At 37.1% G+C, this 16489-nt stretch overlaps 1 protein-coding gene across 4 annotated transcripts; it reads left to right on the top strand.

Annotated features, from left to right (window-relative positions):
* The first annotated feature begins 10641 nt into the window (after positions 1 to 10641).
* On the top strand, positions 10642 to 15427 carry LOC137718196 (putative WD repeat-containing protein C2A9.03). 4 transcript variants are annotated; one of them, XM_088698931.1, is made up of 11 exons: positions 10697 to 10840; positions 10924 to 11079; positions 11158 to 11325; positions 11780 to 11866; positions 12918 to 12994; positions 13901 to 14035; positions 14123 to 14233; positions 14334 to 14425; positions 14498 to 14603; positions 14694 to 14780; positions 14874 to 15427. In XM_088698931.1, exons 5-11 carry the CDS (start codon positions 12992 to 12994, stop codon positions 15285 to 15287), a joined length of 948 nt encoding a protein of 315 aa, XP_088555057.1. In that variant the 5' UTR covers positions 10697 to 10840; positions 10924 to 11079; positions 11158 to 11325; positions 11780 to 11866; positions 12918 to 12991; the 3' UTR covers positions 15288 to 15427. The 4 variants fall into 4 exon arrangements, with proteins under 4 accessions (XP_068313798.2, XP_088555057.1, XP_088555058.1 ...); XM_068457697.2 differs by lacking the exon at positions 12918 to 12994 and having other exon boundaries at positions 10642 to 10840; XM_088698932.1 differs by lacking the exons at positions 10697 to 10840; positions 10924 to 11079; positions 11158 to 11325 and having other exon boundaries at positions 11778 to 11866; positions 12944 to 12994.
* Positions 15428 to 16489: the final 1062 nt, after the last annotated feature.

Here is a 16489-nt window from a genome sequence, read left to right as displayed (position 1 = left end):
CGCATCCCTATGCACCCTAATTTGTTGATCAGTTGAACAAACTTTTAAACTCGTCAAATTTAAAAGGTTTGGGCCATGTAACTTAGACCAGCCTAATTACTCAAGTAAGGGTATTTTTTATTTGGTAATCTGTGGAATTTTTATTTATTTATTTATATTTGCATTATATGGACCTTGCAATGTTATATTGACGGTTATTCAATGTTTGATATTCGCCATTTGATTTTACTGTCTAGTGATATTCATATTCACTTAGGACATGTTTGTTTGGCTTCACTAGCCTTCACTGGACTAGACTAGACTAAAAATTAGTCTAGTGTTGTGTTTGTTAATCACAAGGACTAAGTTTAGTGGGACTAGGTGGGACTCGTCCTGACTATCGACCTTGCTAAAGGGTCTTAGATAGTCCTCCCAAAATGAAGCGGACTGCTAAGACCGCTCTTTGCTTCGTCTACTCACGTCGTGTTCTCTTCCCGCTAGACAACCTCGTCGTCAAATACTCCCCCTCCCTCCCCTCATGGATCTTCCCTTGCTCTATCTCTTTGCACCGCCAGCCCAACCCACCACCTAAATCCCAAAATCTGTTTACCATCACCGATGGGTCGGGCTCGATCCGGTGGATCAATTAGCAAAAGGAAAGTTTATTTGATATTACGATCGACTGAGGGCTAGGGTCAACGACGATGGCCCAAAGGCTGGGTTTGAAAACTGAGGTTCGAAGGCTAGTTTTGAAGACAGAGGTTTGAAGGCAAAAACAAATTGCAAAGATCTACGAGACAAATTGAGCCAGTTTGGGTTTTTCCAAGCACTACTCTCTCTTTTGATCTTTGGGATCCAAGACAATTTGTCTAGTTTCAAAGATCTGCTAGAAAATTGGATTGTTTGGGTTTATTTTTAATTGGGTTTTCTGGATTTGAAAAATTGCTGATAAAGATCGGTTCTTTTGTTTTGGTCATTTTTTGTTTTACATTTATTCTTCAACTTTATGTTGTTCTTACATTAAAGATAAAGATTTAGAAATGTTGATTGTGCTGTTCTCCACTGGATATTTTACAAGCTGTTTAGTTACCAATAAAACTGAGGAAGAATCGTAATTTTATTTGCCATAGATTGCGGGTTCTGGATGCATGTTTGATTCCAACTGTGGTTGCAATAAGTCTGAAGATTAGATGAGTTTCTTTTACCAAGTTGAAAGTTCAAAAACCCTCATTTCTTTCAAACATTGATAACTATTTCATTATCCTCATATTTAGTCCGACATTGCACTAAATGTTTCACAAACTTAGTCCAGCTTAGTCTATTTTAAGATAGTCCAGCTTAATCCCTGAAGCTAGTCCAATCCAAGATAGTCTAGTATAACAAATACACCATTAATAATCTATGTAGCTTGCTCAAGTTTTCATTTTCATCTTTTTAGTTCTTTTGTTCTCATAGTTTTTTTCTCTTTAGTCTAATCCATCAACCAATTGATTATTTCATCTATTTTTGTGCATCTCTTCTCAATTGAAAAATCTAAGTTTGTAGGAACTTTCGACATATTGGACAAGCATTAGTGAGGGTAAGCCTCTAACCTTATCCAAAAGTTGTAGATCGTGCCTTTATGTATGTTTGGAAGTAATTTTGAGAAGTTTTGGTGATGTTTGGACGTAGGAAATTCACTGGGAAAGCTTTCCCAGTTTTCTGGCGAAGACCGCCACTTTGCAGCCATTTTTCACCAACTCTGGCCACCACTCGGTCCCAACTTGGTATGGATCTCTTTTTCTCATGTCAAGCTTCATTTTGGCTTTTGAAACATCGAAAATTAGGGTTGGGTTCGGTTCAAAACGGTTTGGTTTTTTGCCAAAACCGAAATCGAACCGAAATTTCGGTTCGGTTCGGTTCGGTTCATTTTTTTTCGGTTTCGGTCTTGGTTTTTTTCGGTTTTTTATTTTTATTTTTAAATGATGTAAATGGAAGGAACCTACCTATCAACCTCCCAGTTCTCATATATCAGAGAATTGAGAGCCTCAAAATCCTGAATACATTCAAGTAATTCAACTACTTGTGATCAAGTAGAACGAATTCAAATTTTCAAAAGTTAAGCAAATACATAAACATATATTCTTCAAGGAAATGTACATCTCCAGGATTCAAAATTCAAAAACTTTAAAATTTACAAAATCATGAAATCACTCAACAAATTAACTAATCGATGCAAATCAAAAAAAAAAAAGCAATTGGGTTCTTCTAAATACCATAATCGGACTTCAATAACGCATGCCCAGTGCCCACATTCAAATTCATAGTCAAGTCCACAATAGATCTAGAAAATTCCAAAACATATTCAGAGAAAAATACAAACTTTTTCACCATAAATTACATAAATTTCAAATGGGTAACCATACAATTAAAAACCTATGAACTGACAAATAAATAAAACCACAACCTTTGTTGCAGCGATATCGCCATGATCATCGCAAGCTCTTTCAATTCCTCTTTTCGTCGGATCTCGAAAAGGGGGAGGGAAAATCATGGTTTGGAAGAAGGAATCTGCGAGGAGGATAGGAGAAGACTGGAGAGAGAGTGATTTGGAGGAAGAGATGAAGGAGAGGGAGAGGGAAGGAGAGAGAGAGAGAGAGAGAGAGAGGAAGCAAAGGCAAAGAGGAAGCAGCGGACGAAACAGAGAGGTGTTTGAGATCTGAAATGAAATGGGAGTGAGACGGTTAGGATTTGTAAAGTTAAGAAATTTTATAAAGCATTAAACATAAGAAACCTATAAATAAATTACTGGTACAATTATAACAACACAAAGCCTACAGTCAAGTTAGCTTGCAACAACCAACCCCAACCAGCAGGGAAAGGGTTCAAACCCTGACGGCAACATGTATTTTTTAGTATTTATATATGATTTTTTTTCGGTTCGGTTCAGTCCGGTTCGGTTTCCAAACCTCAAAAATCGAAACCAAACCAGCCAAATTCGATTCGGTTCAATTTGGTAGTTTCGGTTCGGTTTTTTTCAGCCTCGGTTTGGTTTGGTTTTCGGTTTTTTATTTTTTGAACCCACCCCTATCGAAAATGGTTGAGAAACAAGCTCGAACGGAGCTCGGGAAGTTTGCTTAGAAATAGGCCAAATCTCAAGCTTTGTGAGGAAGGCTAGTAGCCTATACTCGCAAACGGGTGGGGCTGCTCGTGGTGCAGCAGTGGCCGGCGCATGAAGCACATACGCCTCCCCAAAGGTACTTTGCTCCGCCTCCGTTCACGACGGCACCGGCAAAAGCAACTTTTCGGCGGCTCAACTCGACACTTGGCGGCGTGTAAGGTGGCACGTGACTTTTAGGGTCGCCACAGGCGCATGGGGAAACCGAAGGTCCTCCCTTAGGTTTTTCGATGCCCTGAATCCAATTACGATGTCCGTTTTCCCAAATTCAATCGTCTTCTTAGGGTTTACTAAATTGTCCTCTTTTGTGCTTAGGTGTGTCATTTGAGGTGACCATGTCCTCCATATTGTTGAACATCACATTGGTAACTACATCGCCCGCTTGAAGGCATATATATATATATATATATATATATATCTTTCGCTCGAAGACACTACATCACTCACCCGAAGGCATATATATATGAATATCCATCACAGAAAATCATGAACATAATATTTCCAAAATATATCTCAACGGAGCTCAATAACTCAAACATCATATCATAAATCATATTCATAAGTATCTCAGTAATGTAAATTCGATAAAGCATGATATTTCATAAAGCGTAAATCCGATAACTCAATAAACGTTTCATAAACCGTAGTCATAAAATCATGATTTTTATGTATGCATTTCTAGTAATAAAATCATGCATTTTGGAAGGGGTCCACTCACAGATAGGTGATTGTGATATCACTACTAAGCACACTATATACGATATATGTTTTATGAAGGTTTTATGGCATGCTAAGGTTTTCGGAAAACCTATTACTTTTTATGCTATATGAGTTTTCTAAAACTGGGGGTTAGTACATTGAAGAATAACTATTTTAGTATTACATATATATAAACTTGGTCCACTCATGTTTTGTTTTGCGCCCCCTTCAGGACCTAAGAACGAGGCATACAATTTGAGCTACGAGGCATTCCCATATCAGTAAATTTGTGTCTTCTTCTTTGCGTAGGACATCTCTTGTAATTGCACTTTCTAATATTCCTTCCGCTTGTATTTCGGATTAGTAGTATGCTTTGCACATGTCATGCATCATCACTTTTAAATTATTAGCAGTAGATTGTTATATTTTGTTTTGTTAAGGCTTGTACTTGAATACTATAATGCGTGGTTGCGCGCGAAAATTATATGCATGTTTTACATGGTCTTGGCATATGCATTCATTAAATGGCTTGCATCACCCTTGGGTGTCGCGCACATGGCCATTTCATTGTCCTTCGGACATCAGGATAGAGGTGTGTCAGGTGTGTCAGCCAAAGCCTCTCTCGACGCTCAAGTTAGTAAGCAAGTATAAGCAAGTATAAGACTTAAGCAGTGGACAAAAGAATTAGAGTGCGATGATTACGCTACCAGTGATGAACCCTAGACAGGTGTATTTATACCAATCAGGAGATAGACCTTTTTAGGATATAATCCTTGTTCTAAGCTAGGAGAATCCTAGATGATATCTAGAAGTAGATATTCCATCTTCTTTAAGAGTGTGATTACTTGTGGCGCACGCCAATTCTTAAATTGTAAGAACTCCAAGATGTACAGGGGCGGAGGCACTAATAGGCCAGTATAGGCTAAGGCCTACCCTCACTCTTTAGGCCATTCTTAATATTTAGTATTATATATATATATATATATATATATATATATATATATATATATATTAAACCTAGTAGTATACTCCTTGTAGTTCATATAAAAATCTTAAATTCTTCACCAATAGTTAAAATAGGGTGAATTGTCAATTTAGTCCCTCAATTATTACCTTTAATGAAAATTAGGTCTTTAAACTATATTTTTGAAAAAATCAGTCCTCAAACTAATAAAATCTACCAATTTATTCTATATTAACTTGGGTCGATGCTACAGTGACCATCTCCTTGAGCCATCTTTTGAGACCACGTGATGATATACCTGCTAATGGTTGGACTAGTACTTTAAATCAATAAAGAAGAAATCTAATCATCAACCGTCACATTATGTGGTATCCAAAATATGGTCTCAAAACTTGGTCTTCCTAGGATTTTTAATTGATTTGATCCTCTTTAATTTTGATTAACTACTCTCTATATTAACTTGATATTGGAAGGTTAATTTTAACATGAAAAAGTATTTAGCACCTCAAAAAATTTAATTAGCTCAAACTCCAAGCATGTATTATACTTTCTTGCAAATACTATCTCTTTTGTTTTTTTTTTTTTAACATTTGCATGAGGCCCCTCCTCACGTAAATTCCTAGCTCCGCCACTGACGATGTATAGTGGCTATGGTTGATTCCATGCCGGATCAGATCTCCGTGTCTTGCAGGATGAGCATGGTCATTCTAGCGAAGTCGCTCAAACTGCTACATCAATTTAGCTCCGCTCGGAGCTGTTGAGTCCATGATCGAACTTTTGAAATAATTGTATTCCGATCCACTTACTCCAGCTCTTAAAAATCATGGTTCCACAAGTGCCCCTAACTATGTATTTGAAAGCAACCTGTTCCCCTTGAAGATGGATAGTTATCCAAAGACCACGTCTTTCGGAGTAAGTTGAAATATGCATCGTTTAGTCTTTTATCTTTTTATGGTGATTCGACTCTAAGGAGTAGTGGAGACGTTTCAAATTTAGACATGCGGTCTCAAGAATCATGGCAAAAAAATGGTAATGATGAAGAACGTTGTCCGTGCACAATTCACAAGGGGCGACCACTTGCATCTTTGAGTAACTTTAGTCTTCATATTCATCGATCTCAAAGAAAAACCCTTCACATTCAACAGTGAGATCACTTGGTACTTTCTTTAGCCCTTTCATAGTTGAGGTTTTTTCCAGACCATCTCCATTTTTTTCTTCAGTATTTTATCGTGAAGTCTCTTCTTTCACAACATGACCTTCTTTTCAAACACAGTTTTCTTTTTTAGCCTTCGATGATTAGAATTCTCAAACCAGAAAACCATACATTTCTGCAAAAAATTATATTTTAATGAACAGTGCCATGCCATATATTATATCATCTCCAACTGAGGGGGCCAAAGGATCATAGGTCAAACATAGCCCTTTGACAAAAAACACATCTCCAAACATAGCCCCCTCTATAATTTATTATTTTAATTGAATTAATATGGTTAATTAAATTAAACTACCATATTAAAATAAGATTTTTGGACATATTTTGAGTGCCACTTGTCGCCAAATTAATAAGCCTCCAGATTTCTTATCCTTATACAATCTCAATCATTTTTCGAATAAGATTGACACGTGTCGCTAATGTGAGTAACTCTCCAGATTTCTAGGATGGAAAGGTGAAAAGAATGTGAGAAATGGTGTAGGAATGGCTTAGGGATTCATAAGGAAAAAAAATTAGAATTAAAAAAAAAAAAACCGCCCCAAAAAAAAATCAAATTCTAATGGTACCCTGACGCTAGGTAGCCGTTAGCATTCAAATAGGCTGGGCTGGAGGGCTGGCTGGAAATGGCCAACCCGTTGGCCTGATTTTGGTTTTTTGACCTGGTGGGTCCCACAACCCATTTGACCTAGCCCTCGGTTAGAGACGGTTTTCATGTCATTTCGAGCTATTTTTAGCCATTTGGCTGGGTCAGTTGGAGATGGCCTTACATGCTAGAGGGAAAACTTGTCTCTCACAGATGGTTATACTTTTTTGTGCCCTATTCATGGACTTCAATAATAAACATGTGTTTTCACGAACTTTTTCTCATCCCTTGCTTCCTTGTTCCCGAAATAGAATTGTAATTTGACAATTTTTTCCAGAGGAAACGAACTTTTAGAGCAAATGAGTAAATAATGAAACACGAGTAACATGTGGGCCCAAGACAGAGCTCGAACCTCCTCTTGGTGACATTGATTTGGAAAAATGTTGCCTCCAAACTTAGTATTTATAAATATTCCCTTCAAGATATCCGGAGTACCACCTTACTTCGGCTAGAGGGGGTGTTGGGCGGGAGCGAAATGTGCAGTCGCACAAGGCCCCAAATTTGGAAGGGCCCCAAAATTTTGCCATCTAATATTATGTAATAATGTTCTATATTTAGAAAATTGCTCTTGTTAGATTTTAAAATCTCATTGAACTGCCTTTGATTATTTGTGAAGGTTATGTTTGCAACTATTTTAATTATAATTAATGGCATTTGTAAACTTTCAATCAATAAGTGCTAAAATTTGTTTTGATTTAAGTGATTGTTTTCTAATATCAATACATTGTTCTTCTTTTTTTTAAAAAACTATCTTAAGGAGGGGCCATTTTATAAAATTTGCACAGGGTCCTCGAAATCTCAAAGACGGCCCTGACTCCGGTACGAGGTATTAAATATTTGACTTAGTATGTTGGTATGGGATAGAAGTAGTCATACTCAAGGTCGGAGTTCAGAGCCACCCTCAGATGATTTTCGGATCGCACTTTTGACTATTCACTTGAATGACGTAGAGCTTAAGTTTAAATGTTATAACCTACAACCATTTTGTTTTGTGATAAGATCGAAGAACCACGACCTTCACCTACAGAAATTTAAAAACAATTTCAACGTCCTTTCATTTGAGGATAATCTCTTACATCAAGTACTCTTTAAAATAAAGAACCAGCCGGTATAGCTTAGTTCTTTTCTTGTTTCATGGGCTAATGTTATATGCTTTCCTTTCATTAGCTGGGTGGCTAAAGTTTGACAGTTAAGCCTTTCACTGCGAGGAGGACCAAATTCTCAGGTCATCTATACCTAATAAGTTTTTAATTAATTAACTAATCATCCTAATTAATTAGGTCGGTTGGAATGATAAGCTCCCTCCTCCTAATGGTTGGGGTATATCTCCTACTCATGTAAATGTTCACCTAGTGTGCAGGTGACAATTTTGTAACTCTGTGTTTAAAGAATTATCCCAATTTATGAATTTATTTTCAAGTTAGTGGTATTTTTCTTCCCAATTTATGAATAATCCAACACGTATGTTATTATGGTTTCTTCAAAATAAAATGTTAACTGCAATGAACTTCAGCTGAGGGATCTCTTAATAATTTCAACAATCCAACCGCCTATTATTTAGGTCTTTTCTTAAAGTTCATTTTTCACTAAAAATTACTCAAATCAGTATCACCATTGAATTAAATGGTGGTCACTAATTTTATTAACCATTGTATTTGTGAATTTTCTTCCTACAATTAGATGTCTTAATAGTTTGAATTTGTCTGACTATTTGCAAATACAGGGTGTAGAATGAGAAAAAAGAGTATGGAAATCACTTACCAATATTCATGGATCCCTCACTTATTCTGAGAGTCATTTTATCACAAGTTTAGGTCGGGTTTGTGGATTGACTCGAAAAAGGATGACGAGGAATACACAATTTCAAACCCAAACGAAAGTTGGTGAAAACAGGATGCGCCAAAATTTTATAGAACAAGGAGAGTGTGTTGGGTCCTCCCTAAACCACAATCCTGACTTCGTTATTGTGAAAAAGGGCTGATGTTAACTACATCATCGTCTTTGTTTCAATTTTATTAAAAATGGTTGTTTATTTAACATAAATTTATCAAGAACCAAAGCAAAAAAACATAATCCAATTTCTTACATATTGATTTTAAAGGAAGATCATGCACTATTTCGAAGTATAGTTTCTCACTTTTTATTTCAATGAGAAAAAAGCAAGATGACATTTTGAGCCCTCTCATCCAAACACTAGAAGGTGAGATGCTTACCACCTTGGTCAAGGAGTAATTTATATTATCTGAAATGGTCAAGGAGTAATTTACATTATCTGAAAACCCAAAACATTAACATGGAAAACGACCTCAAATCTGGAAGCAATATTAAGATAACCTTATCCTAGCGATTAGTGATTATTTACCTTTCCTGCCAACGAGAAGGTCCCATGGTGGGCCCCATCTGAGTAGAGTTTGGAGTGGGACCCATTGCCACTGTCCTTTGAATTAAAGAAAAAAATTGTAGTAATGTCTTTTTAACTTTAATCTAATTAGAGCAATGGTTTATTAATAAAAAAATTTTGATCATTGGTACCTTAACTCATCAAAACATGTAACTCTCGTCAAAATGAGTCATATTAAAAAGATCATTATTATAATTAGATTAAAATCGAGAGACTATTGCTATAATTTAGTTAAAATTCAAGGACCTAAATTAGTTAAAATTTAAAAACTATTATTTTAATTAAGTTAAAATTTAAAGATGATTGCTACAAAAGAAAGCGGTGTAAGCTAACCAACTAAACGAAAATCCAAAGTCCATCAACTAATCGCGATGGACACAACCGTTTTGGAGCAACGCCGTCAGCAGACCTTATCGTATGTGTCGAGGAAATCGAGGTATGGGGAACCCGTCAGCTCGCGCAAATGACGTGTTGGCACCATCGTTTGCCAAAAGCATGAAGCTCGCACTGGGAGCTCACCACGTGGAGTGCACCTCATTTTGTAGGCATTTAGTGGCAGGGAACCCACATGTATTTTTAATACGGCGGGCCCAATTGGCAAGTATTTTTATTCTTACTTTGGTCTCTTTAACTCAAAAGCAACGTTCTAAAAATCTCTGTCTAACACCGTTTAGGCGCTAGACGGTTGGTTACTTTCCCGATTAATACCTAGACGTTTGAAAATTAAGAAATGTCGCCTAGGCCTACTGAAACACCCGCCTAAACCGCCTAGGCACCCGCCTAGCCCGCTCAGACCCGTCTAGACATCCGCTTAGGTTGTAACTCACTTAGACAAAAAATAGATAACTTTCTTTTTGCATTTTATTTTTTCAATAAATTGTAAGAGATTTGTTGAATACTTACAAGAACACACATTATATACTTGTTATCCATGTTTTCATTATGTTCCAATAGTTGTTAATATATTTGTTATTCCATTTTGTAGTTTATGATGAAATCATATATATTTTAAGTATAAACAGACACTTATTTATACGAAATATAATAGATGTAATTAAAGCTGCCTAGTCCGCCTAAGCGCCCACCTAGACCCCGCCTAACCGTCTAGGCGCTAGGCTCCAGCCTACTGCCTGACTAGCGCCTAACGTCTTTTAGAACCTTGCTCAAAAATATGTTTTCTGAAACTCATAATTTGCTCCATTTGCCCTTTGAAATTTGATTTTGATCACTTACCCCCTAAAACTTCAAAGTCGCATCTATAAACTGAAACTTTGCTCTACATTACCATAAATCTGTTAGTTTCTTATGTAGATTTAATTTGGATGTCACAGACTACTCAATTTTTTTTTTTTTCATCTTTTCAAATTATTTTAAATTTATTATTTTTTTATTGTTCAGTATTAACACATAATAGAGATTTATAATCAAATTTATGTACATGTAGTAGTTTTATAGGTTGCACGTATGTTTTAGAAGACGACTAAAAAAAAAAGTTCACAAATAAAAATGAAATGAATTTTGAATTTTGAAAAGTAAAATGATAATTTTAAAATGATAGATAGCAAAGTAAAATCAAAATAGCGTTAAGAGGGAGAAACTAAAAATAAAGCAATAATAATGTACTTGCCGTCGCTATCCATGCACAAGATTCTTCTCCTCCTTTCACTCCCAGCGCATTTTCTCTCCCCCACCTAATAAAAAACGCTCTTCTGTTTGTTTCTCGGGAAAATTCTACACACTCTGTTTTTCTCAACCGCCCAGCTGAATTCCTCCCCCAATTCCAGGTAATCCCTTCGCTACCTCTCTCACTTTCGGTTTCGATTCAGTGCCCAATGCGGATTTCAGTTTATCTGTGAGTTTTCCGCAGTCGGAAATGGCGCAGTTTCAGAACGACGAGCTGGAGTACGTCGACGACTATTACGATGTCGTCGACTTTGATGACACCGACGCTTTTGCCGACAACCAGCTCCCGGGAGGCCACGATGCCGACTCGGACTTTGACGACGACGACGACTTCGATGAGGTCGTCTGCTCTGTTTCTTTGTAAAACTTTGGTAATGTTTTTTTTCCAGAAGAATTAAAAATTTTGGGGTTTTTGCAGAGCAAGGTGAAGACTGACACTTCAGCAATGGAAGCTCGAAATGGGAAGGACATCCAAGGGATTCCGTGGGAGAGGCTTAATTTTACCAGAGATAGGTACCGTGTGACCCGATTGAAGCAGTACAAGAACTACGAGAACCTCTCTCGGCCGCGCCAGGACCTTGAAAAGGTATCGATTTTGTGCCATTCACTCTGTCTTTTGTGGAATTTGCATATATTTTTGCTCTAGATTTTGATTAGATTAATTAGAATATGCTTGCTCGAATAATATAAAGAATTCCTTTTTGGTCTTAAAGACTTCACCTTTTGCATTATGTACCAAAATGATTGTTACCCATCATAGCATGGATCCTATCCTCTATGTTTTTGCTCTAGGTTCTGATTAATTGGCCTTAGAATTGCATTGGTGCAGACCGGTGTAACCAAGTGGGCTAGATTAGCGTGATCCTTCTATTAGATTAATTAGAATATCGCTCGAATATACATATACATATACATACATATATATATATATATATATATATATATATATATATAAAGAATGCCTTGTTGGTCTTAAAGAATTCATCTTTACTTCTATTTTGATGCTTCCCTTCATGTTTGTGAATCTTCTGCCTTGACAGGAGTGTTTGCCAGTAGAGATGGGGAAGACCTTCTATGACTTTCACTATAATACAAGGATTGTGAAGTCCACAATTGTGCATTTCCAGGTAGAGATTTTGTTCTTGCTTCTCTAAACTCTTTGGAAATAGTTTTTCAAGAAATTTGTTTGTGAGTTTGTTGGACGCCAGGACATAAGAGTCTTTTGTTGTTGAGTTTGTTTAAGTTTTCTTTTCTCAAAACTTCATCCATATGTGGTGTTGAAATATTTACATAACTTTCATCCACTGCGCAATCATATGCATAATTTAGTCCGTTCGCTACTATCAGTATTCATTGCCTCATGTAGTTCATTCGATCTTCCAAAAGTTATTGCTCGTCAAGATAATTTCCTCATTTTTGTCACTGATATAGATGGTGTGTCGTGTGCATAAAACTTATGATCCTTTTGAATTTTGTGCCTTGTTGTTAGATATAAGCTTCTTTAATAGTTGTATTTTACTTTTAGTTATATGCATATCATTAATTCGTAGTTTTGCAGGTCTTACACAAATATGTTTTATCCTTTATGAAGGATATCTTAATTTATTTATCCTCTATGAAGGATATTTTAATTTATGATTGTCGTTATGTGCTCAACCATTCACTGGAAGGTATGGATTTCATATTGTAGAATAACAGTTGAATCAATAACTAATACTGTAGGCAATATGTCACCATCTTGTTCACAAATTTGCTGTGTTTTTTCCATTTACGGTTGTCATAGGTTCTTGTTAGGCAAACACTATAATAGAAATTAAGTTGTACATACCGGTTTTACACAAGCTAGAATAACAGCTGAATCAATAACTAACCCCTAATTTCTGTAAGATTAAGAGTAGTTGTGAACACTTGCACCTACAAGTCGCATACATTTTGAGGCTTGTGTTTCAGCTTTAGCTAAACTAGGCCTCTTAAATTGCTGGATCTTACATCGTTAACCACAGTTACACATAATCTTTCACATATTTTTGTAATCAGTTCACTTTAATTTTGTACCTTCTGAATTTTCCTGTATGCGATTTCTTTTGCATATCAGTCGCATTTTGATTTATGGTGGTACATATTTTGCTTCTGTTGACTGTTGAATATATATCACATTAACCCATCTGTTGCATTTAGGACTGCTATTTCTCTCTTTATTTCAGCTTTTACAGCAGGGTGGACATTAGAGCTGCTGGCGCGACGTTGTTAATATGGTATGATAGGAAGATATTTGAGCATTAAGAGGCCTCCTAATAAGTCAATGCGTTCTGGTCATGAGGGGGCCGATTAACACAGTTCTTGCTTTCTTGGACTTCGAATTTTATTAGAATTTTTGTGGCATCCAGGGCCTTCAAATTTGCTTGTTTTTGACATATTTTTTTAACTGTCACCTGAAGTATATGGTGGTGTGGTACATCTGCTCTTTTACTTATGGATATTTGTTCATGATACTGTCCGTCTTTTTGTGACCTTGAAATGCCATTGGATTGGTCATATTATTTTATTGTTCAGCCTTATGTGTGCTCTTTTCTTTGCTTTGAACATCGAAGAGTCGTCATGTTGTTCCATTTATATGTGCTTTATTCCTGGTTGGATGCATTTGTCTTGTACTGGCGTTATCATTTTAATCTCCAATTTCTGTGCCTCATGAAGTGGATGGATGTAGTCTTAGCAAAGCGGAATACTGACCAAATTCCTTCATCATGTATCTAAAAAATTGCATAGCATAAATAATCTCATCATCTCTTCAGGGCACTCGAGTCAACTTTTTCACTGCTGGTGCGTCTAATTTTTTCATATAATCCTCTTGCAACGGTCTGGTACAAAACATTTTTTATTTTCGATTTCTTGGTTGGTGGTTTTCCCGGTCCATGAAAAGTAAAGACTATATTGCATGGTTTTTACATACTGGTCACTGACCTTAATGATTTTGGTTTTATAATTCTCTATTGTCTTATGGCTGGTTAAACCTTATATCTGTCGCAGCATTTTAACTGTTAGTTCATAATTGTCATCTAGCATACGCAGACATATATTTGTTATAATCTTAGTTCTTGTTTTGGATTGTTGAATGTTGTTACTAAGTTACCTGTCAACTTGGTTTGTTTCTCCCCCCGCAGCTGAGGAATCTGTTATGGGCCACATCAAAGCACGATGTATACCTTATGCAGAACTTTTCAGTAATGCACTGGTCTTCTTTACTCAGGAGAGGCAAAGAAGTACTGAACGTAGCGAAACCAGTTGTGCCTACTGAGGTACGTAAAGGCTTGATCGATTGATCGCGCTTTATTGGAAAAAGGGCCAAAAGGCCATTCTAATGTCAAGGTTGTATATTCTCTCAGAAAAGACCTGGGTTGTTGGTTCGTCCACTCTCTAGAGTGCAAATAAGCACTATGGCTGTGAAGGAAAATTTATTGGTTGCTGGGGGATTCCAAGGTGAACTAATCTGCAAGGTATGGAAGTGCTCAAACAAATATTCCTTTGAGACTACTGAATCCATCATAGCCATTGTTTCTCTATTACTAACTCTCTTTTTTTCGTTCGTGCGGCCAGCACATTGATCAACCTGGAGTTGCTTTCTGCTCAAAATTAACAACAGATGATAATGCCATCACAAATGCAGTGGACATTTTCCAAAACCCCACGTAAGTCGTCCCGCCATTATCTGATATAGGTTGTTTGCCTTGAAGACCTATAACTGAACTTTCCTTGTGCAGTGGTTCAATGAGGGTAATGACTGCAAACAATGATGCTCAAGTTAGAGTTTTTGATGTCCAGAATTTCACTTGCCTCAACTGCTTCTCGTTCGATTGGTCCGTGAATGTGAGTACCCTCTTCTGAAACTGTTCCTTAAGAGTGATTTGTCACTTTATATTTCTCATCTTAGCTTTTCTTGTTTATGATTCTTGGCAGAACACCTCTGTTAGTCCGGATGGTAAACTGGTTGCAGTACTCGGTGATAGCACGGACTGCTTGATTGGTGATGCTCAGTCTGGAAAAGTAAGTTGCATTGTCGCGGTGCGGCGTATTCATTTTGTGATTTATGCAAGTCATAAGCAAAGATGTGATGGTTTACCTACCTACTTGGCACAGGCTGTCGGAAGCCTCAAAGGTCATTTGGACTATTGCTTTTCCTCGGCGTGGCATCCGAACGGACAAATTTTGGCCACCGGGAATCAAGACACCACTTGCAGGTTATGGGACATAAGGAACCTCACACAGTCCGTAGCCGTGTTAAAGGGAAGAATGGGAGCAATACGAGCCATAAAGTTCACTTCAGACGGTCGGTTCATGGCCATGGCTGAGCCGGCAGACTTTGTTCACATCCTCGATACCCAGCGTGGGTATGTCAAGGAACAAGAGATTGACCTGTTCGGTGAAATCGCCGGAATATCCTTTAGCCCGGACACAGAAGCTCTGTTTGTTGGGATCGCTGATCGGACATATGGTAGCGTGTTGGAGTTCGACAAGAGGCATCGTAACCAGTATCTGGAAGCAGTCTTCTAGTAAGAGTGCCTCCATGAAGTTGTTTCTTGAGCAAGCAGAAACGGAATAAAAGTAACTTCCGGGTTTTGTATAGCACATTTCAATCTCAAAATGTGGATTTATAAACGGTTCCTAGTTTAGTCAATCTTTCGTTCTTGCAATTCTTGGGCCATTGATATTTTTGTTTTCGGCTGCACGGGAGCAAACCCGAAAACAAGGAAACCAAGACACGATCGTTCTAGGCCGAGCATTGGAAGTTTCGGTCTTTCAATGGATAAAAAAAGAGATACGTTTGAGTAGTTGGAATGTGTAATATGGCAGATTTTGAAACTTTGTTGATCCGTTGAACAAAGTACAACAATTTCAAAACATGTGGATTATCCGAAGCGGCTGAAATACTCCACTAATTTAATAAAAATTGATTTAGAATTCAGGAGTTGGTTTGAAACAAATTTAATAAGAATTGATTAGTACACGGCTGTTGGTTTGAAGGTTTTAGCATTAGTTTAAGGACAGTTGAAGGTAGTTGGATTTAGAACGGTTGCCAAAACAGAAAACCATCTGCTAACAAAATTTTACGATGCTCCAGAGTATCGGTATGTGATCGAATTTTTCTAAACTTAGGCTCAAGATCTAGAAGATGCATCATCTTGACTTTATTTTCCCTTTCGTTGCAAAAGTGTCGAATGGAGGAAGGAAAAGTCCAAAGTTTAATTAGAGCATGTTTGAAACTGTTCTAAACAAACTTTTGGTCGTAGCTCGTAAGCACTTCTGTTGAAAGCGTCTCTAATACAAAAGCGTCAAAATTTTTACTGAAAATCCAAAGTGCTTCTGAAAGCAATTCTAGTCATTCTAAACTAGCAAGCGAAGGAATTTGGTCCGTATTCAAAAATATGATGTTAAGGCTGCTGCGGCTTTTCTGTTTAGATATCCTTTAGGACAAACTAAATTGAGTTTTATAAGTTAAAACCCGTGAGGCCAATCAATACTATGGTCTGATGGTATTTCTCTTCATTTTGAGAGGTCTTAGATTCAAATCTCATGGATTGCGAATTCGATATCAAATTATGTTGGCCATTGTGTGAGTTAGCCGATCTCCCCCTCTCTTTAGTGTAATATATCTTCGTGACTTTTCTATTTTTCATAAAACGGAGCTGCAGCCTAAATTGAGTTTGGTTGGGCCAAGAGTCTGGCCCTCTTGTTTTAGTTGGGCCACTAACAAC

Source organism: Pyrus communis, chromosome 8 (genome assembly GCF_041283825.1).
Source record: "Pyrus communis isolate YQ-2024b chromosome 8, ASM4128382v1, whole genome shotgun sequence".
In the NCBI taxonomy this organism is placed as follows: Eukaryota; Viridiplantae; Streptophyta; class Magnoliopsida; order Rosales; family Rosaceae; genus Pyrus; species Pyrus communis.
This window is presented reverse-complemented; position numbering and strand designations above follow the sequence as displayed.

What these genes read in the sequence shown, in the direction of transcription:
- LOC137718196 (XM_068457697.2), top strand. Translation starts at nt 10,930, where the DNA reads ATGGCGCAGTTTCAGAACGACGAGCTGGAGTACGTCGACGACTATTAC. An exon ending in ACGACGACGACTTCGATGAG is followed by an intron (nt 11,080 to 11,157) that starts GTCGTCTGCTCT and finishes GGGTTTTTGCAG; the next exon opens with AGCAAGGTGAAGACTGACAC. An exon ending in GTGATGCTCAGTCTGGAAAA is followed by an intron (nt 14,781 to 14,873) that starts GTAAGTTGCATT and finishes TACTTGGCACAG; the next exon opens with GCTGTCGGAAGCCTCAAAGG.